Source organism: Plasmodium malariae (assembly GCF_900090045.1).
Source record: "Plasmodium malariae genome assembly, chromosome: 12".
Taxonomy (NCBI): domain Eukaryota; phylum Apicomplexa; class Aconoidasida; order Haemosporida; family Plasmodiidae; genus Plasmodium; species Plasmodium malariae.
In genome coordinates, this window is record NC_041786.1 from 2,778,286 (window position 1) to 2,797,011 (window position 18,726).

Sequence of the window (18,726 nt, forward strand, 5' to 3'; positions counted from 1 at the left end):
AATAAAATAAAAATAATTAACTGTACACGGTAACTGCTGTACATTTAGTTCAAACATAAAAACGATAAATATTAATACATTTTATGAATGTATGCAAGGCGAATTCACGCATATATTAGCGAATATGTGCATTTCCTTCATTTTTATCAGCGTCCGAAAAAATAAATAAATGAATAAATATAATATAAAAAATATTTAAAATACATAAAATACATAATATACATAAAATATTTAAAATACATAAAATATATAAAATATATATGATAGGATAAAATAATGTAGATATTTGTATCCTTTTATATTAATTTCAAATTTCAATTTTTTTTTTTAATTTTTTTTTTTTTTATCTTGAATAGGAAAGTGAAATAATCTTTTTATAAAATGAAAAAACATTTAATTTTAAGTACCATACTGCCTATGCACTGACAAATAAAAAAATAAAAATCGGTGAAATGCTATATATTTGCATATTTAATAAATAAAAAAAACAAAGAGAATTTTAATCATACTACTTTATAAAATTTTTTTACTTTTTTTATTGCTCATTTATGTTTGTTGATATTATTGCTTCATATATTTTGTTTTACGAAAGGAAATATATTTACGTGCGCAGTGTTAATACAGCAACGTGTGTGTACGTTATACATGCATATACATATGTGCGAATATATACACGTATGTATGGGTGAATATATGTTTGCATGAGTGTACATATACGTACACTTATACAAGGCGGGAATGTAAGCAAAAATATGCTCAATGTTTGCAAATAGTCTAACGTATTCTTTGCTTGCTTAAGTAACTCTATACGTACCCTTGTTAATTTTACGAATATCACGTGTTAACACAAAACGTCCTTAACGGTTTTTTAGAAAAACTGAAACAACTTGTTACATAACTTATTCAAAATAGTACCTAATCTTTTTTGTACGAATTCTTTTTTTTTTTTTTTTTTTTTTGTCAGCCGTATTTTTGTATCCCATTAATATGAATAATAAACACTTGGGGGGACCAGTTTGAAACGCTGTTAGTTTAATTTTAAATCCCTAATAAGTTATTTTGCAACATGTATTTTATTTTATTTTTTTTAAATAATTTAAAGAGAAGGGATGAAATAAGCGTACATATGTATATATGAATATATATACATATATATATGATTAAATATATGTATATGCATAAATTTCTACGTGTATGTTGATTTTTGAGAGACAGGCGAGTACATTTTAATTTCGACATTTTGTAAAACTTGAAAAAACAAAAAACAACAGACGAAAAAAACAAAACAACGAAAGAACGAAAGAACGAAAGAACGTTGCTATTCTTTCCCTTTTTCTTTTTTTTTTTTGCATTATTATGCCATGTATGAATAGCTATCATTAAGTTAAGGACGGTTAGGGCAAGAACAAAGACAACTTTTAGAGGAATACATTTACGTATACCAATTTTTTAAAGTAATATAAGGAAAAGATGGAGCATATTACAACTGTAGATAAGAACAGCGGTGTAAATAACTTAACATCTTTTAGTAATCAAAAACAGAATTATAATACTAGCATAAGAAATGATGATATATATTCAAAGAACGATTTATTCTACTCATTTCACAAAAAATTTAATGAAATTTTTGAATTCATAAAATATACAAATGAAAATAAAAAAGATTTAGAAGATGAAATTGATGAAAATTTAATAAAAACATTATATAATTTATGTCAAGAAATTTTAAATTATATTAATCATATAAATGATTTTGGTAATATGAACTTATGTAATAATGACCAAGAATTAATTATTGAATCGTATGAAAATTTTGTTCGTCATTGCAAACAGTACAATGATAAACTTCAAGTAAAGCAGTTAGAAAATGAAATTTCAAATTTATTAGATCTACTCTTTAATAATACATCAGGTAACGGGACAAAATTATTTGAAAAATTTATAAAAAAAAGAAAATATTTTGATGGGACAATTTTTTTTTTTTTTTCTTTGGCCTGTAACGAAAACGATCTTATGCTTATATAGAGAAGGACTGATTTATAATCTCTTAAAAATATTTTTCCCTTTTTTTTTTTTTTCTTTTTTACAGAAGCTGTAAATATATTGTTCTCAGCTAATTCCTTTTTTGTCGATCATGTAGAAAACTTAAAAATAAAGTAAGACAGTTGAAAGATATTTGATGTGTAAATATTTGTTATGTCGTATTGCTGCTTTACCGTTTTGCTGCTTTATTATTTCACTACTTTGTTCTTTTGTTACGTTGCTATTTTTTTCTCTTATAGATTTTATATTCTCTGTTTTTTTCCCGCTTCTAATTGTATACACGTATCTTACTCTTGGTTTTGCAGGTTGACGGAAAGGAATCAAAAAATAGAGTTTGAGAATGAAAGGTTGAAAAAATTAGAATTAGAAGCAAAAGTTGAGGAGTATGATGCAATTTTTGACAAGAATAAGGAAAAGGTGAGGAGCTTACACAGATGAATATGTGCTCATGTATATAATTACCACATACATAAGTACATACATGAATAATACAAAATTTATTCTGCAAAAAGATTAACTGTGTATAACTGTTATTCAGATACGTGTAAATGCATATTGGTTTGTAGTAGCGTGCGTGCATATGCATATATATATATATATATATGCATTTATTTTATATGTACATGTGCGAACATTAACGAAGATATCGTCGTAATTATTTTAAAAATTTTGTTATTTTGAAGAACAACGAAATGGATGAAACATTGAAAAAACTTAAAAAGGAAATCAACAAGGTACGCTTAATCGATATAATAAAATAGCCGAATGAACAAGCTCAAAAATGAGTCTTCGATTATTTTGATAATTTATGTTATATTATGTAATATTATTTTATTTTATGTTATTTGTTTTATTTATTTTTATTTTATTTTATTTTTTTTTTTATTCTTTCTCCTCTCTTTCTTCCACATAAGTTAAGAGAAAAAATAGAAAAATACGACAACTACATGAAAAAGAAAAGAAAGGAAATAGACATAAATTTTTCAGACACATTAGACTGCAAAGAGAGAATTAAATTATTAGAGGAAAAGTAAGAAGAAGACTTAGCTATGTTCATGTTATTATAAATATATATTTACATCATGTAGGTTATGCGTAGGTATATATTATGTACATATATATATATATATATATATATGTATATATATACATACGTCAACACTTAGACACACCCTTTTTTTATATATATTTGTGTTGATTTTCATTTTAGTATAAAATCAGCAGATAGGAATATGAAAACTACCCAGTTGTCACCACTTAAGATAATAGAGAAAACGGATGATTTTATTATTCTCGAATTTACGGTAATTATAATGTTGTTTGGTTTTAAGTTAAATTGTCCGTTCGTAAATGTCTAGCATTTGTTACTGTCAATGCTACTACTACAACAACTACTACAACTACTACAACAACTACTACAACTACTACAACAACTACTACAACTACTACAACAACTACTACTACTACTACAACAACTACTACTACTACTACAACAACTACAACTACTACAACAACTACTACAACAACTACTACAACAACTACTGCTACTACTACTACTACAACTACTACAACAACTACTACAACTACTACTACTACAATTACCACTAATGTTGTTGTTTTATCGTTCTTCTCTTTCATTTCCAGACAATACGTAATGTAATGCAATTCAAAGTAAACAGTTATCATTCAGAAAATGTCCAAGTAGAAATAAATCCGTGTGATCAAAATATTTTATCTTATATAAATGAAAATATAAAAAAATGCAAAGATATATCTGAGATTACATATTTAATTAAAGAGGTACTTCTATATGAACTTTGCCTTCCCTCGATAGTCATTCTTTTTTGCTAGTGAATACATCACCTTTTTATTTTAACGCATCTTATATTTGTACTTAATATGTGGTTTTACTTTTTCTGTTGAGTAGTATTTCTACTGTATGAACTTATATTGTCCATACTCCTCTATCGTAGTGTATTTATTTTTACAGATTTTCTTTTTTCACTTTGTAATTCGTAGGCAATATACTTAAATTTTCTGGACATTTGAGCTCATCCTTACTTCAAAACAGTTCGGGGATTAACCATACGAATTTTTTTTTATATGTCTGTAAAATTTCTTCGTTTACGTGGACATATACATATGTACGTAAATAAATAAATACAAATAAATACAAATATATATATATATATATTTATTTATTTATTTACGTATGTATATGTTTAACACATTATTTGAACATCTTTAAAAATTGACCTATTGCATACTTTTTTTTTTTCCTCCTTATTATTCAAAGCGCAACAAAAATTAAATGAAATAATGTAATACTAAATAGACAGACAAAAGGGTCTTTTATTTTCCTTTTTTAATGTTTTTTAATGTAAACGTATTGAAGTATGTTGTGTTTTTCTGCCTTTTAAAAATTACGTTTGTAGCTGCTTTTTTTTCAACTTGAATAAAGGCATGTACGTATGTATGTACGTACGTATGTATGTATGTATGTATGTATGTTTGTATGTTTGTATGTATGAGTGCGTACATGCATTAACATGTCCTATACTTTTTTTTTTTTTTTTTTTTGTTTACACCCTTTAAAAAGATTAAAAATTCACGTCAAAAAAATGTTTGCTATAAGATTGCTGTAATAAATGCCGTATACAAAAGGATATATAATCAGCTGTTAAAGTTACAATAAAACGAAACAAAGGGAAGGGTTCAAGGGTAGCTAATTTAATCGTCTTTTTCTAAAGCGAATTATGCATAGAAGAAACTTAAATTTTTCTATGTTTGCATATATGAATATATTAGGTATATGTTTACATATATCCTTATCATTTCCATTGAATATACTTATCTAATTATAAACAGAAAAAAAAAAAAAAAAAAAGGACATCATTATGGTGAAGAGATAAGGTGGATTAGTTCCTTTTAATTTGTAAAGTGCGTTTTTATTATTTCTTTTTTTTTTTTTTTTATTCCTGAACAATTTATTACACTATTTTGAAATGATATGAACGCGTTAAAGTGTATTATAAAAAGACTTTTTAACATTAATCCCATGTTTTAATATAGCAAATAGCCGATAAAATTTAATTAGAATTATATATCGAACATCTCTTAGTGGATAGCTTAAAAACATCGTTACTAACAAAATTAGTCTTACTTTTTTAAAAAAGCAACAAGTATTGTAGTTATAAAATGGCCATGCCATTTATTTATTTCACAATAAACGAGTTACATATCTTTTACAAAAATTGCACGTAAGTATGTAGGACGCACGTACGTATGTAGTACACACGTATGTACAATACATACTAGCAAAGATTTTAGTAAATTTTTACACACATATCACGGCAAATAAAAACGACAAAAATCCTTCGGGAAGAACTAACTTGTCTATGTTTTTTTTTTTTTTTTTTTTTTTTCTACAGTGTAGAGAAATCCTATATTGTGCTAGTTGCATATATATACCCGTGTACACATGTGTACATGTATCTGTGTGTATATAATATATTATGTTTACATTTTCACATTCTGGTGAGCGGCGAAATGTTGAACATAAGTTAAATCTCTATAGGGCGTTTTTTTCTTCATAGGAAAAAATTAATCTGCTTGTGTAAACATACTCAATGAGACTTAAACCTAAAATTATTTAAATTTTAATATAGAGGATAATATTGTTTAACTACAATAAATGATGAGTACACTTAAAAATGGAAAAAAAAAAAAAATAATAAGTTACTTAGCGTTATGCATGTATAAAATTATAACTGCCGTGGGTATTAAATAAAAATAATTTTATACAAATATATTATTTTATATCTTCTTTTATGTGCTATATTTTTCATTAAATGTAGAAAAAAAAAAAAAAAAAAAAAAAGGAATGACAAAAAGAGTGACATAACGAACAAAAGAGAAAAATATTAAGTGTTATTAAATAAAGAAAAAATAATTTTTTTTTTTTCTGTAATTTTTCCTAGTTATACGAGTTATCAATAATGCATAAGGAGATTTGTTAAGGGACAAACATGTAAACAAATATGTACACATACGTTATATACGTTTATGTGTATGTATATATATATATATATATCCTAACATGCGAACAAATAACAAAAAAAAAAAATTAACCTTTTCAATATATTAATAACTACTGAAAAAAAGAAATAAAAAATTTGTAGATTTTTTAAATATTAGTGAAAATTTTGTAAATCAAAAAAGAAGAAATCGCGTGAATGAAATTTAAAAATGTTCAAAAATGAAAACACAAAAATTGGTCTGATTAATTATATATATTTAAAAAAATAAAATAAAATGAAATAAAATAAAATGAAATGAAATAAAATAAAATGAAATAAAATAAAATAAAATAAAATAAAAAATGAAATATTAAAATTTACCATATAATTATACATATACATGCATACACATACATATATTATATATGAATTAATATACATCCAAGCGCAGATACATTTTTTCAAGCAAACTTTTGTGAGATGTGAAGTGCTTTATACACCCCTTTAAAATAATATGAAGTAAAAATAAATTTTTAATGAATAAAAGAGGTCATTTTTTTTCATATTACGAATTAAATTTTAAATTAATAAGAGAAAGGGTAAGTGGAATTAATAATTGCCATGGTACAAAAGGGAAATACCCATAGTTGTACGTTTATATATATATATATATGTATATATATGTATAATACGCATATACATATGTTTAATTCATTATATGTACTATACACATGTGACGTTTCTTTAAAAGGAACAAGAGTTCGAGGAAAAGAAAATAAATATTGAAATAGTAAAGGGATCAAGCCGTATTATTTTATAAGACAGCTAAGTAAATTTGATATTATCCCAAAGTAATGACAGAAAATACGTCAATAAGAAGGAGGTATGAGAAAAGTTTCACAGAACGACCTGGTTTTACCGAAGATGAAATTGAAGAAATAAGAGAAGCCTTTAATTTATTAGATACAGATGGGACAGGTATAGAAGCAAAACATGAACAGTACATGAATAATTAATAAAGCATTTTTCAATTATTATCCATTAACTGCCCATATATAGCGTAACTTTGTTCGTGCTCATTCTTCATACCCATTAATTAATCTCCCACCTGTATCTTTTTTTTTTATTATTTTATATTTTTTTTCATTTTCCATTTTGCATGTTGTAGGTACAATTGATCCCAAAGAAATAAAATGCGCCATGCAAAGCTTAGGGTTAGATGTAAAAAACCCTATGATATTTAGAATGATAGCAGATTTAGAAAAAGATGGTTATTCGTCAATTGATTTTGAAGAGTTCATGGAAGTCATAACATCTAAATTAGTAATATATATATACATATATGTATTTTTTTTTTTGGTTAATTTGAGCTAGCTATTTTTGGCATTCTAAAGGAAGCATTTTTTCATTATTTTTTCATAATTTTTTCGTTGTTTTTTCATAATTTTTTCGTTGTTTTTTCATAATTTTTTCGTTGTTTTTTCATAATTTGTTTGTTGTTTTTTCATAATTTTTTCGTTGTTTTTTCATAATTTTTCGTTGTTTTTTCTGTTTTTTCATAATTTTTTCGTTGTTTTTCATAATTTTTTCGTTGTTTTTTCATAATTTTTTCGTTGTTTTTTCATAATTTTTTCGTTGTTTTTTCATAATTTTTTCGTTGTTTTTTCATAATTTTTTCGTTGTTTTTTCATAATTTTTTCGTTGTTTTTTCATAATTTTTCGTTGTTTTTTCATAATTTTTTCGTTGTTTTTTCATAATTTTTCCGTTGTTTTTTCATAATTTTTTCGTTGTTTTTTCATAATTTTTCCGTTGTTTTTCTATAATTTCTCGTTTTACATTCTTTTTTGGTTCTTTCTATAGTTGATTGGTTAATTTTTTTTTTTTTTCTCATATTTTTCCATTTCGCTATAGGGAAATAAGGATACGAGAGAGGGTATTCAAAGAATATTTAACTTATTTGATGATGATAAAACAGGAGCAATTTCATTAAAAAACTTAAAAAGAGTTGCTAAGGAATTAGGAGAGACTTTGACCGATGAAGAATTGAGAGACATGATAGATCGTGCGGACTCAAAGGGGGAAGGAGAAATATCATTTGAAGATTTTTACACAATTATGACAAAAAAGAGTTTTTTATAGCTATTTTTCTTTATTCTATTTATATTAGCAGAAGAATTGTTTACGTTTTATGCGCAATATATATATATATATATATATATATATATATATATATATATGTATATATGTATATATACATGTGAAATGTATACATTTTTTGAACCCATTGAATGTTTTGTAAATTTCTTTTCTAGTATTAGCTTAGCGTGAAATATAGTTTCAGATAAAATATAGACTCATCATGGCTATTCTAATATATTATTATGCGCATATATGAGTAGACAGTTTTATGATTATATGACTGAATTATTATGCGGTTATACGACCATATGATTGTATGATTACACCGTTATGTGATTGTTCGGTTATATATATATTTGTAATGATATTGCTTATGATGCATTTAACCATATTTTACTAGTGCATAGTACGGCATTAGGAATATATGGGACTTGATATGTAAGCACCTTTAGGTAAGCTTAACCGCATGGGGATCACCCAACAATGGCATATATATATATATATATATATATATATATATATATATATATATATATATATATATATATATATTTATATTTATATTTATATTTATATTTATATTTGTATATATATTAATACTATTTATATAAGAAATGCGTGCACAATGACGTAGTGCGACTTATCATTGTTGTTCCAAAGATATCGACTTTACAAAATCGTTATCATTATGATTGCCCTTTTTATTCCTATTTTATTTTATGATAAAATTATATTTAAGGAATTGTATATGCATGTTTTAAACGAAATATGTCCAAGGCAAACGCCTTTTTGTTAGGCTTTTATATAATACCAAGATTTAGCAATCTTTACAAATGCATTTTTCACTTTGCATATATAAAAACGTGTATGTACATATATAATGTATATTATTATACGTATTATATATATACATGCAAATATAAAACATTTTTTTTTTACTATTATAATCCAATTTTTACAATATAATATAAAATGTTTCTTCTACAATTCCTTTTTTTTTTTTTAAGTAAATATGTTTGATAATTTAAAAATGAAAAAAGAAAAGAGATAAAGCTATAGCACGATAACGCGTTAATGCGGTAACACGATAAAACATATTTTATGCAACATAATATAATGAAATATTTACATAAAAAATTAAATAATAATAAATAAAAAAAAAAAAAAAAACTACTTCCAAATGTGAAATGCAAAAAAATTACGTACTTACACACAGATCGTACATGTACACAAATATGCTGTTAACTATTACAAGTAACTACATAAATAATATATATATAATTTATAATCTGCAAATTTACAAATAAAACGAAATGGCAATAAGAAAAGACATGGACAGGTGTGCAAATGGAAAGTCGAACAAAAATAATGAAAAGTTTAAAGTGATAAAAAAAAAAAAAAAAGATAAAGCCGTGAAATGTTTATATATGTATATAGTACATTTATGTACATATATATATATATATATATATATATATAATATACGAAAGGCACGTGAATACGAAAGGACGGAATAAGGTATCAATCTATCATATTCTGATGTGTGAATTTGTGTTTTATAAATATGTACAATTCTTTAATTTGTTCCTTGGGGTAAAAATGAAGATCATCTGAAAAGGCTGAATTTATTATGTCATTGAACAATACAAGATTTCTATACAAGTCATCAACAAGATTTAAAGAGAATTCTTTGTTATTAAAAATATATTTAAATAAATAAAAAGTATCAATTATTAAATTTCGTATATTGATGGTTATATAAATATTTACATCCTTTATTATACGCTTTTCAATATTTCTTATAATTTCTACTAAAGTATTTATTACAAGAGCAATTTTTTTCCCGTTACTTTTTATTACATTAACTAAATTTTCCATAATTTCATCTTCATTTTTTGTTTTATCAATATGATATAATTCTTTTTTTTTAAAAAAATTGATATATTCAGAAAAAAATTTTTTCATAAAATTGTTTATATTAGCTAATTGAACATACATATGGAAGTGTTTATTATGCACTTTATCATAATCTTTTACAAATACATTATTTATCAAAGCTGATGAACCGCGTTTATAAAAATATTCTCCCTTGGAAGAATAAATATTAAGCAGGTCGTCCAGTAATGACTTGTTTACCATGTAGAGGAAATAGCACGAAAATTTCTTTTCCTCCTGACTGCCGTTATTTCTGCTGTTACTGCCGTTATTTCTGCTGTTACTGCCGTTATTTCTGCTGTTACTGCCGTTATTTCTGCTGTTACTGCAGTTATTTCCACTGTTACTGTCGTTATTTCCACTGTTACTGTCGTTATTTCCGCTGTTATTGTTGTTATTTCCTCCGTTGCTATTGTAATTTCCTGTATTACCTTTGTTATTGGCACTACTACCAATATTGTCACTCCTGCTGTGGCTGCCTCTATTACTCCTATCGATTGATGCTTTCCTTTCATCGGAGTTCGTGCATTCCTCCTTATGTAAGCTAAAAATATTGCCCGTTATTATTTTGTCCATAATGTGAAATTTAATATATTTAGATATATCTTTAAAAAAGAATGAATAATAATCTAAATATTCTGAATTGTTCATGTCATTTAGTTCTCCATCTTTGGAATTTTTGGCCTCTATCCATTCTGCTGGTACAATATCTTCATGAACAATTATGTAAGCATTTATTAAACTTTTATGAAAAATATAATCATTATATATGTTATTTTTCTGAGCCTTCACTCTACAATGTTCAAAATATAATGCACAGTTAATCGAATTTTCTATGTCATCTAAGGCAAAAAACTTTTTTATAAGCATATAAGCAATCTTGGTTTTAAAGATATACTCATATCTGAAATCACAATATAAACAAGAGTTATTAAAAAAGTTTTCCAGGATAATAAAATGATTATATGAGGTAACGATTTTATCAAATAATAGATTAAATAATAAAATAGGCATTTGAAACATAACATATAGATTGTTTTTTATATGATTTAAATAAGCACATGCTATTTCGATTTCGTTAAAACTTAATAAATGGGATATATTTTTTAACTGCATATTAATATAATATAATAAATTTTTATCACAAATTTTTTTTAAAATATTGATTTTATCATTTTTTGTCTTTATACAATTATTATCTAAGTGGTTACTAATTTTTCTTAAGTTATTATTTGTACCATTTATGGCTGATGAATATTTATTTATTTCTTGTTTTTCTATTGCATCCTCTTCTAGTTTTTCTGCAGAAAAATAATTATAATGCTTTAACATAGCAATTAAATTTACGTATAAAAATTCATATTTTTCCATTTTAAAAATCCTATATTTTTTCAACACATTTAGGATATCATTTTTTAGAATTAATTCTAGTAAAATACATTCGCATGCACTTAATTTCTTTATCTTTATATGTGCGGGTAGGAATAGTTTGCTTTTCCTCTTTTTCCCTTTTGACAGGTAAATATATTTTTCCTTTATATTTATGTTAAATGGTTCGTCCTTGTAATTGTTATCCATCACATCGGATATATCGCTGCTATTTGAATTCAGAATATCTATCAAGTTGTTTTCGTCAGGTGTGTTCTTTTTCTGCTTCTTCCTCTTTTTCCCTTTCCTTTTTCTCTGCACCCTTACATCACTGTCGTAACCACTGTGGCTGTAGTGGTTACTTGTGTCGTCACTTTCATAGTCGCTTTTGTCATAATTCTCTTCATCACTGTCTTCATCACTGTCTTCATCACTTTCGTCATCATTTTCGTCATCATTTTCGTCATCATTTTGATCGTAAATTTCCTCGTCACTCTCATCATCATTTTGATCGTAATTCCCCACATCGTTTCGATCGCTGCTTTGTTGGTCAAACTCCTCCTCCCTTCTATTCCCCTTAGAGCACAGTTTTCGCCTTCTACGCTTTAACTCATGGTCAGAAAAAGACTGGTCTGAGCGGATTGCACTGTCTGCACTGTCTGCACGATCTGCGTGATATGAACAACGCGAACGGTCTGAATGCTGACCATCTCCACTTGATGCATGATCACTTAATTCGTTTGACTTCTTCTTCCGATGTGTCAAATCGGATGCACCTTTTCTCGAATTAGCACCAGAAACAAAAGAGTTGTTTCGAATGCTGGAAGAGGAACGGACACTAGTATTTTGCTTAATATGAGAATTTTTTTTCCTTTTGTTTTTCCCTTTCACTTTTTTATTATTTTCCTCATCTAGGGAATATTTACAATTAAATGATTTATAATTTTTGTACAAGTTCATGTAATAGTTTAAGTAGGATGGATAAATTTTATTGGTGTACATAAAATTTTGAAAATTTCGTTTGATATCAGAACTATTCTTTTGATACCAAAAATGATAAATATTAAAAGCATCAAATAATGATAATTTTGCATTTTTTAAAACATACATATTTTCAGCTGATAGGAATAATACACTTTCATATATACAACAATTTATATCTAACGTTTTTAATAATCTTCTTGATAAGACATGTATTTGTTCAAACAGAGTAAAATCATACGTTTCGTCAAATTGATTTTTAATTTTAATAATTTTATTGCAATATTTATTAATTTTTTCATTATGAGGATAAAACAATATAACTTTTTCTGCCCAATAATTTAAATGAAAATTTAATGCACACAAAAATAAATGGTGTCTTAAATCATTTAGATCAATTACATCTTTGTCTAAATCAACATCAATATCATCAAAAGATATTTGCTTATTATATGTAACAATTCTCTCTAAGCTTTTTTTATCCAGTATTGGCATGTACTCTTTTCTGTTACCCCGTGAGTTATTATTGTCATCATCGTTGATAAAAAACATATCACTATTTCCATAGATATTGCTACTATTAACATTATTGATATTATTATCACCCTCCACTTGCATTAAATATTCGTTCATTTTCAATTTTTCTTTACAAATAATCTGTTCTTCCCTCTGTTTCTGGGTCAGCCTCATTCTATCATACGACCCATTTGCTCTATGTTTCTTTTCTTGACGATTTTGTAGGTACGAATCATCTTGTTCGTTCATGTTCCCACTATTATTGTTATTACAACTCTCTTGAAATGGGACCTTCCTCTCTTCATGTGCATCTGATGTATTGCCAAAGGGTCTGGTCTCACTAAAGTCATCATAATAAGTATCACCATAATTATTACCATATTTACTGTCACAATTACCATCATAATTACTATTATTTTGATAGTTTTTAGTATCATAATGATTCCTCATAAAATTCTCTTTCTTCTTTTCATCCGCCTCGTGGTGCATCGTGGTTGCACCCAAAATGGAATCGTCATTTTTAAAGATATTTCCTACGTGTTTATTACTTGATACCATCGTACCCACATTATTTAAAACATCTTTTTCGATTAAATTATTTTCTCTTGAATTTATTCTTTGTTCGTTTATTGATGCACATAGTATGTCCTTACTTGGAATATTATTAAAATTCAAATTGTTCAGAATATTTTTCGTATCACTTAATGCATTACCAACTTTACTTTTTTTAAAAAACATATCCTCATTATTATATGAATCATTTACATTAAAGGAATTATTATAACCACTTGATTTTTTTGCATTTATCTTATTTTGTCTATTATTTAGTCCCCATTGATCCTTATCATCTAAGAAACCCTTTTCCTTAAATTCAACAGAATTAGTACGAAATTCATTTATATCCACTTGTTCTTCCATATCAAAATTTCTTCTTCTTTTTCTGTTTTTTACATCATCATAATTTATATTCTCACATGATTTATTTTCATTAAAATGGTCTATATTTAATGTATTGCCATTAATCATGCTAATTCCCCCACTATTGTTAGTATTCATCATAGTAAAAATGTTTTCATTTCCTGTATTAGGAAAAGACATTTCTCTTGTCTTCTCTTTAGTACTGTCCATTGAAAAAATGGATGTTTTGTTTTTTTCATTATTATTCAAAGATTCATTAAACATGGTAATATTACTTTTATCAGTACTTAGCTTATTACCAAATCCAAAACTAGGAGTCACATTTTTGTATTCCTGATTCATATTAATGCTAAATAGGGATGTTTTGTCCTTATCATCGTTATTATTACCAAAGTCAAAGATGGACGTTTTAGCCTTAGCATCATTGTTGCTGCCAAGGTCAAAGATGGACGTGTTCTCCTTAGTATCATTGTTACTACCAAGGCCAAAAATGGACGTGTTCTCCTTAGTATCATTGTTACTACCAAGGCCAAAAATGGATGTGTTCCCTTGATTAGCTTCTTGATTACCTTCTTGATAACCATCTTTATTCTTACAACTGTCCTTTTTTGCAGTAGAACTTGCATCCTGTTGTTCTAACTTTACCTTTTTTGTATCATTTGCTTCTTCCCCATCATCTTTACTTTTTTCCTCTTTATTGGTAATTATTCCAAATACATTTTTTACTTTATTTTCACTAGATACACCATCATCTTTTTCTTTCTCTTCTTCATTTTTTGTATTACCAAGAAACAAATTATTCTTAACATTGGTACTGGCACTATCCGTAGTGTTATTCAGTAACGTATTATTTGTTGAGTCTATATTATTGTCCTTCGCGCTTAACAAACTATTATTATTAAATTCAAATAACGTTTGTTTATTACCAAAACTTGTCTGCTCATTATTTACACCAAAGGATGTACTTTTATTTAAATTAAAAACTGTAGCACTGCTATTATCTTGTGAGGAGCTAAAATTAAAAGGATTAACACTACTCACATTATTACTGTTATTTAAAAGATTATTTGTAGAGGATATAACACCTAAGGACGAAGCGGTTAAACTATTTGAATCAGAAATACTATTAGTACTGTTATTTGAAAATAACAATAACATATTATTTTTCGTAGTTTTTTTTTTCCTTTCTTCTAATGTTAATTTTTTAATCGGAATATTCAAATTAGGTGGGTTACTGATTTCATTTTTACTCCTATCATTAGAATTAAAAAAAAGGCTGTTCCCAAAGCTGTTATTATTTCCACTGCTATTTCCATTGTTGTTACCACTGCTATTGTTGTTACCACTGCTATTGTTGTTACCACTGCTATTGTTGTTACCACTGCTATTGTTGTTACCACTGTTATTGTTGTTACCACTGCTCTTATCATTGGTACTTCCCCCAAAGATGTTATTACCCGTAGTACCGAAAATGCTACTGCTATTGTTAACAAAAACACTGCTATTATTATTGCTGGTATTACTATTTCCTGCTGCGTTAAAAATGACTTTATTTGTACTTGTCTGAAGAATGTTACTCGGATTGAATACATTTCCTTTATCACTGTTATTCATTAGGGAACTGTTTGTACTACCAGTGATATTGTTGTTACTGCTTGATAATGCGTTAAATGAAGTAATACCTGTTGTACTAGATACATTTGAATTATCATTTGTAGTGTTATTATTATTGTTATTTTGACCAAATATAACCTTCATTGGCTTTTCTTGACTATTTAATAAATTATCTTTGTTCATATATAATGAACTAAATATATTATTTTCTTGACTTAAAGTACTAGGTGTAAGGAGTGAGCTTTTTGACGTCCGTTTTGAAAATAGCGGTTTCTTATTAACAGTAAATTTAGGTCCTGTATCATTTGATATTTTTAAATCTTTAAATAATTCCTTTGATCCATTTTCATTATTAAAAAGATTAACAAAACTATTTGTACTCTGTGATGTGTTCATGGAGTTAAACTGCAATAATCCTGTATTCATTTGAGTTGTGTTCGTACAAATATTCCCGCTTGTGTTGTTGTTTGACATATTATTACTGTGGAAATTTAAAGCAGCATTTGTATTATTACTAACAGTACTTCCGTTGTTTTCATTGCCGCTGTTTACACCGCTAACACTGCTAATATTTGCAAAAGCGCTAACTGGTTTGTTGAAAAGACCCTGATTTGTGCTATTATTTAACTGTGTTCCAAAAATGCTGGGTTGACCCACCGTAGCACTTGCACCATTGGTACTGTTAAAAATAGTATCACTAGTTTTTATATTCGAGAAAATATTTGCTTTTTGTATGTTCATATCATTTTCAAACACGGATTTAGAATTCAACGAAACCTTTGTTGTGTTCATACTGTTATTTATGAGGTTTCCTCCTGCTACTGCTCCATCTGATATAAAATGAAAAAAATATAAAATAATGAGTTATCTTTGTTTTTATTACCAAGAGGACACAAAAATGTATATGTACATGTAAAACTTAATGCGTTTTTATCATTATTATTACTATTAGTTGTATTACTATTACTATTGTTATTACCTGCGTTGCTCACATGTGCGCTTTCAAATATGCTATTTTTCTGACTGTTATTATTACTGTTACTACTAGTAAATGAGAAAATATTCTTATTATCCTTAAAATTTACATTTCCAAATATTGAAGAATTCTGTTCACTATTATTAAAACCAAAAAGGCCGCTACTACTATTAGGAGTTAAATTAACATTTGGCATATTTTTACTAGCAGCATTTTTTGGATCAAATATGTTTGAAGTTTTCTTCTGAGAAATATCTAATAAACTGTTCGAAACACTATTATTACTTTGAATCCCTAAATTGTGATTACTTTTTATGTCGTATATATTTCCTGATGAAGGTACAGAATTGTTGGATTTATTCAAACCTAAATTCGTATTACTAGTCAAGGTGCTATTACTATTGCTGTTACTGCTACAAAGGTTATTACTACCACCACTATTAATATTACTACTACTAGTATTGTTCATGTTATCACTATTACTTGTACTGCTATTTTGCGCTTGTGTATTACCGGATAAGGCTCCCGTAAACTTTGACATTCCGCTATTTGTAGATGATTGATTATTATTAACGCTTAGGGGATTTCCAAATATGGATGTGCTACTGTTCTGGTTGTTGCTTTTCATAAATATACTGCTTTCATTATTCTTATTACTAAATATATTATTGCTTTGATCAAACCCTTTAAATGGTGAGCTAAAATTATTCACACTAGATGTATTCGTATTCTTCATAAGTGTTAAGGCGCCACCACTATTACTACTACTAAAAAAGTTTGTAGCTGTATTTGTTGAGTTTTGAAAATTACTAAAATTGTTGATCTTATTTAAATTTTCTAAATTTTGCTTATTTTTGTTATCTAAATTTGTTGCATCGGAAAGTCCTCCTCCTATTTGTTTATGTCTATTTTTTAGATTCGGATAATCCAAGACCCCATTTTCAAAATAATGGCCACTACCTGTGTAATTACTAGAATGTGCATTTTTTTTTCGTTTTTTCTTTGCATGCGAAATATTGAAAATTTTGGGGTGCAAATTAATAAACATTTCTAACTGCTCATTTATTTTATGAATACTTTTTTTTATCTCTAATTTATTATTCATATAATTTAAAAACCATATGAAAATATTGTACGTAGAATGCTCTTGAGAATACCAATATTTATGTATAATAAAATTAGTTATGTGATAAAAAATTTCTATATTATTGAATTTTTTTTTTTCACTAAATAGAATATTTTTGAATTCAATAATATAATAATTTTTCTGATTATCCATATCTTTTGATATTTCTTTTCTGTTACTTTCCGTTTTACTATTTCGAACATTACTTATCATATCTTCCTTATTTGTATCATATTCATCATCACCATCATTCGAATATGCAACTGTATTTACAGATTTTAGGGATCTTTTTTTAGACTCCTTGTAATTATGCCTTAACCTACCATTTGGGTCTTGTATCGTATTTTTAGTATCCTCTTCTTCTCCTTCTAAATGCCTTAATGTTTTCAAGTTAACTTGTTTCTTATTATGAAAAAAGTCAAATAATAAACACACTATTACTAAAATTTTTTGATAATACAAATTTTCACAATCAAGTTTTCGTACTACTACGCTTTGTAATTTTCTTAATACCTCTTCTATATTATAATCAATAATTAACTTATCCACATTTTTATTACTACTACTGTTACTGGTATGTGTTCCATACATTTTCTCATCATATAAACAAACTCGATAAAAGTGCATGTACCATTTTCTTTTAAAATCATTTCCAAAATGTCTTATATTCAAAATAGCTGAAAAATAATTTAACAGATTATCCTTATAATTGGACGTTACTAAACATCTTGGCTTGTTCTTTTTGGGGGTTGAATGTATTTGCTCATAAATTATTTCTTTATCATATATTTTTTCGTTCTTGTTTTTTTCATTTCCTTCTTCATAATTTTTTCTCTTCCTGCCTTGTGAAATCATGTCGTTCTCTATGGTTTATTCGAAAGAGAAACAAGGAAAACCGGAAAAGAAACGAAATGAAAAGAGGAGGAAAAAAAATAGAAATGACGAAAAAATGGGAAAACTTATGATAACGATGATAGTAATGATTATGCGAAAAAAAAAGGAGGATAAAATAGACTTTTCGCGTGCCCCTTAAAACATAATTTTCCCTTTTTTCTTAACAAGTTAATGTACAACACAATAACTGTTTTAC

At 26.5% G+C, this 18,726-nt stretch overlaps 3 protein-coding genes across 3 annotated transcripts; 2 read left to right on the forward strand and 1 right to left on the reverse strand.

Annotated features, from left to right (window-relative positions):
• Nucleotides 1–1,470: 1,470 nt before the first annotated feature.
• Nucleotides 1,471–4,092, forward strand: PmUG01_12070300 (conserved Plasmodium protein, unknown function; the record flags this gene model as incomplete). Its single annotated transcript, XM_029006943.1, has 8 exons — nucleotides 1,471–1,912; nucleotides 2,090–2,156; nucleotides 2,349–2,460; nucleotides 2,727–2,777; nucleotides 2,958–3,073; nucleotides 3,254–3,347; nucleotides 3,688–3,843; nucleotides 4,063–4,092. The coding sequence occupies 8 exons, from the start codon at nucleotides 1,471–1,473 to the stop codon at nucleotides 4,090–4,092; spliced, it is 1,068 nt and encodes a 355-aa protein (XP_028863382.1).
• A 2,824-nt stretch (nucleotides 4,093–6,916) lies between these two features.
• On the forward strand, nucleotides 6,917–8,202 carry CEN2 (centrin-2, putative; the record flags this gene model as incomplete). The annotated part of the gene is made up of 3 exons (XM_029006945.1): nucleotides 6,917–7,040; nucleotides 7,231–7,385; nucleotides 7,975–8,202. The coding sequence occupies 3 exons, from the start codon at nucleotides 6,917–6,919 to the stop codon at nucleotides 8,200–8,202; spliced, it is 507 nt and encodes a 168-aa protein (XP_028863383.1).
• A 1,521-nt stretch (nucleotides 8,203–9,723) lies between these two features.
• Nucleotides 9,724–18,491, reverse strand: PmUG01_12070500 (conserved Plasmodium protein, unknown function; the record flags this gene model as incomplete). Its single annotated transcript, XM_029006946.1, has 2 exons — nucleotides 9,724–16,364; nucleotides 16,481–18,491. The coding sequence occupies 2 exons, from the start codon at nucleotides 18,489–18,491 to the stop codon at nucleotides 9,724–9,726; spliced, it is 8,652 nt and encodes a 2,883-aa protein (XP_028863384.1).
• Between the last annotated feature and the right edge of the window lie 235 nt (nucleotides 18,492–18,726).